At 38.6% G+C, this 4,687-nt stretch overlaps 1 protein-coding gene across 1 annotated transcript in view; it reads right to left on the bottom strand.

The window, feature by feature from the left end:
* Positions 1-417: 417 nt before the first annotated feature.
* Positions 418-4,687, bottom strand: part of LOC107296339 (vomeronasal type-2 receptor 26-like) — a gene marked incomplete at its 3' end in the record, with an annotated part of 24,894 nt that continues 20,624 nt past the window's right edge. Inside the window, exon 2 of the mRNA XM_029286031.1 lies at positions 418-1,121. Coding sequence (XP_029141864.1) covers positions 418-1,121 — 704 coding nt within the window. The remainder of the gene's footprint in view (positions 1,122-4,687) is intronic.

Genomic DNA, 4,687 nt, shown 5'->3' with positions numbered 1-4,687 from the left:
AAAAGGAGGGCTAGCAACAATTTAAAAACACAAATATTAATTATTAATTTGTTTTATTATTTGATGATTATGTTGGATTTTAATTTTATTAATCTAATTGTTTATTTCATTGGATTTTAAATAACCATAATAGTCAAACAGGCAAACTAAGCATATAAACCAAGAACAATTGCAATCAATAATTAAATTTCAAGAACCCAAGAAACAATTACATTATCAGTTCCCTACTTTTATCATTAGATCATCCTTAGTGTTTAGATCTGGTCTCAGGATGATAATGTAGCACTTGGGGAAGAAGATGCAGCCCAACAGTCCACCACCGGAGACCAAGATGGAGAAAACCTGCATGGCCACCATGTATTTTCCTTTGGTGCTCAGGTAGGCGGGGAGGAAGGAGACCCAGACACTGCAGAAGACCAGCATGCTGAAGGTGATCAGTTTGGCTTCATTGAATGTCCCAGGCAGGTTTCTGGCCAGGAAAGCCACCATGAAGCAAATGGCAGCAAGGAAACCCATGTAGCCAAGGACAACATAAAACATGGTGACAGAGCCTTCGTTGCATTGAAGAATGGTCTCTCCAGGCTGGGAATGCAGATCAGAGTCAGGGAATGGTGGAGAAGCTCCCAACCAAATGGCACAGATGAGAATTTGGATAACTAAACAAGAAAGGACGATGGAGTTAGCCAAGGTCTTCCCTAACCATCTTCTCATTATGTTCCCTGGTTTTGAGGCCAGGAAGGCCAGCACCACCATGATAGTTTTGGCCAACACAGAAGACACGGCTACTGAGAAGACAATGCTGAACATTGTTTGTCGGAGAAGACAGGTGACTTTTCTTGGTCGGCCAATGAAGAGAAAGGAGGACAAAAAGCAAAGCAGGAGGGAGATCAGGAGGATGAAGGAGAGGTCCCGGTTGTTGGCTTTGACGATGGGAGTTTCTAGGTACTGAATGAATATGATGAAAACAAGGCCTGTGGTTAGAGACAAGAGTAGGGCAAAGGAGATGAGGCTCATGCCCAGATATTCTTCATAGGAGAGGAAGATTGTTCTTTTGGGGATACATTGGATTTGGTTCTTGGTTGGATATTGATCATCTGGGCACTTGGTGCATTTCTCAGTATCTGAGAAAACAAAGTAACATTTGTTTTATACTCTTTCAAATTTCAAGAAAACTTTTGGATTAGGTGATACTGAGAGACAGGAAAGTCTTAGTAATGGTATATTCTTACACTCCAGCAAAAAAAAAATCCCCAATATATACAACTATTAAAACCAAGAACAACAAAACAAAAATAAAAGAAGAAATAATGGTGCCGCAACCTCCCTTCTCTGAGGTAATCCACCAGATTCTTATCTTGCACTGACCTTACTTTATTCCAAATGGTTGAAGTCTCCAGAGGCTTAAGAAGATGGGGGCCTATTGAATTTCAAGGGGGAGTGGGTCCAATGGGGCAGGAGCTGCACCAGAACAAGCAGGCATCTGAGGACCCATCAAGTGGGAATCTTTTAGGGAACAGACCTTTTTGCATGCCAAATATTATCTGCTCTGGTGGGACAAGCAGATATCCTCAAGGAGAGGAAGCCCTGCAGACACTGTGGTTCTTTCTCATGTAAGGTTTTGAAAGGTGAATTTCGGCAAAAATAATCATTAGAACACAGAAATTCACAATATCTCCAAACTATGAGGCCTTTTTAAAAATCTCTTAAAATGTGACACTTTCAACAACCCTGGGGATCTCCTGGTAACAGGTCCCTGTGTGCTGGTTGCATGGTAGTTAGCATCTTGATCTTAAGAAAAATTAATTCATAAAGGAATTCATAAAACAAAAACTGTGTCTCCAAAGTCTTTTTACCCTGTAGAAATGAGAAGATGAAGCGATATTGTCAAGCAAGAACATCCGATGTTAGATATATTTCCATACTCTCTAGATTTGGCAAACAATTTTAAAGAGAGAATGAATTCAACATTGGTATCTATGGATGTTAAATAGATTGATCTATCCCCCGCTTTTCTGATCCTTTTAATCCCAATGCAGTATGTATTATTTTTTCCTTCCAGAACCAGAACTATGTTCTTTTTTTTGTTCACGTGCTCTCACTGAGGAGGTAGAAGGAAAGAGATCTCCAAAACCCAAGCCTTGAATATTTTGCACTGGTGGACTTAGAGTGAGAGTCCTAGGGCTCACTGTGTGCAGTTTAATAGCCTGACATGCACACTGGCTAACCTCAATTGGACATCCCAAACTGAACTAAGACCTAAGGCTAAAAGCATCCCTTGAAAATGGGTAGCCATTGGTTATATACTGAGGCAAACATGGCTGTGATGAGGAACGTGCAAACCTGACTGGAAGCTCAAAGTGACAGACAATATCTGAAAAGAATTGGCACAGAATATTGGACACTATAAATTTATTTTCCACCTAACAGAACCTTTGCTCTGACTTTTAGATGCCTCTATTAGTGTCTTCCCCTTCCTTAAACCTTGTTTCCCCACATCCTAGAGCCCCCATAGAAATGCCGATCAAGTCTCCCTCACAGATCAATTTTTAAACTTGTGCCAGTAAAAGTGTGTCATCCACACTCTTATGGCACAAAGGGGGGATTGTGGGAAGAATCCAGAAAAAGAAATATTTTGGGAAATATTAAAAAAGCGGAATTTATTTCTCCAAAGGAATAATGGATAAGATCTTTAAAAAGCAGAAACTTCTCCCTCCCTCCCCCCAACCAGAAAACTCAGCAGAAACCAGATTTTTAGAAATGCAGTTGTAATAATCCCAGTGGTGGGATTCAGCCGGTTCGCACCACTTTGACAGAACAGGTAACTAATTTTTTGTTGCCCAGGCCCAGAACAGATTTCTGGAAGCGGGATCCACAAAGAGAACACGTTCTTCAAGGAGAGAAGCAACCTGGAACTAAGGAGAAACTTCCTGACAGTTAGAACAATTAACCAGTGGAACAACCTGCCTCCAGAAGTGGTAAATGCTCCAACACTGGAAGTTTTTAAGAAGAGACTGGACAGCCATTTGTCTGAAATGGTGTAGGGTTCCTGCCTGAGCAGGGGGTTGGACTAGAAGACCTCCAAGGTCCCTTCCAACTTTATTATTATTATTATTATTATTATTATTATTATTATTATTATTATTATTATTATTATTATTATTATTATTATTATTATTATTATTATTATTATTATTATTATTATTATTATTATTATTATTATTATATTTGAATCCCATCACTGAATAATCCATTCAGGAAGGTTGGGGCCAGAAAGTTAGAAGCTATGAAATTAAGAAGACAAGGACCCCTAAAATCTACATACCCCACCCAAACTCTAAGCAGAGGAAACATAAAGGATTAACCCACCAATACCAAAAGGGCACCCTCAGACTCAGGTCAAAGTACATGACACAGGAAATACAAACCTCAAACAGGAACAGGAAACAACCTAAAGAGCCCCAGAAGGTATAAAAACCCACCACTCCCAGCAACATGTAGTCAGCTTTCCCAGAGCCACGCTTCTGTCTGGCTCTGCTCTTCAAAAAACTCCAACCTTCATTCTAAAGCAGTCTCCATTTTGTTTATTCCCAGCTTGGACTGGACCATGATGAAGATTTTTCTTTCAACAGATCTAAAATCATTTCTCAAGTTACAAAGAATTCAGATTTTCCTACAAAAGATAAACGTGGAAAGACACATACAAACTGCCAAATAAAAGAGAGATTTCCTACGCAATCTACAACATCATTCTTTCTACCTCATCCTTTAAAGTATTTTTCTTATAAATCCCATTTAGGGAAGAAATTGGATATCATGAAAATGGAGAACTAAACAATCAAACTTACATGTGTCTTTAACATGCATATTGATCAAAGTTTCCCTGTGGTGTCACCCACCTTCCTGAGTGGAGATGGTCCCCTCTGGACAAGGAATGCAGTCATAGCAGCAAACTGGCTCTCCTTCTCGAGCCTTCTTGACAAATCCAGGAAGGCATTTTTCCACACATTTAGACTGAGGCAGAGACTAAACAGAAAAAAGAAGAAATGCCAAAGAAAATATGTCAGGACTCACCATCCATGTAAGATGGAGGTAGACATGAACATCAGCCAAGTCGTCTCTGGGCTTCAAGTAGGCAAATATGAAATCTCTGACCACTTCCAAATGGTTACAGGAGGTACAATTGCAGGAAGATGCTTCATTCAGTTCCTCCCTTTTTCTTCTGATTTATCAGATTACAATAAAGTAGCTTTCTACTTAACAAAGTCTGGAGGAATGAAACTGAGAAAAGATTTAACCATTAAGTGGCAACTGGTGGGTTTCTCCTCATAGTGGAATTAACATACATTCCTCTATTCTTCATAAATGCTTGATTTTAAATTATCCACAAATATTAAATTTTAGAGTGAACTTTATTGTACAATATATATTTATTTTTCATTTCATTGGATTTATTAAATGAGAATAAAACTGTGAGGAAGAAAGAAACTTTTGACCAGTAGGATCTGGAAAGGTTTCTTCTGGGGTACATAAAACATTGCAAAGCTGCTTCCCTTTGAAAGCAGTCCAAAATTATCTCCGGTTAAGATAAAAAGGGAAATTTCCTTAAAAATAAGGGCTGTCAACCTTAAAGATGTTCTTTATTCATATATATATATATATATATATATATATATATATATATATATAT

This window comes from Protobothrops mucrosquamatus, unplaced genomic scaffold (genome assembly GCF_001527695.2).
Source record: "Protobothrops mucrosquamatus isolate PMUCROS unplaced genomic scaffold, P.Mucros_1.0 scaffold2756, whole genome shotgun sequence".
NCBI classification, from domain to species: domain Eukaryota; kingdom Metazoa; phylum Chordata; class Lepidosauria; order Squamata; family Viperidae; genus Protobothrops; species Protobothrops mucrosquamatus.
The sequence above is the reverse complement of the archived record's forward strand: the minus strand, read 5'-3'. Positions and strand labels throughout refer to the sequence as shown.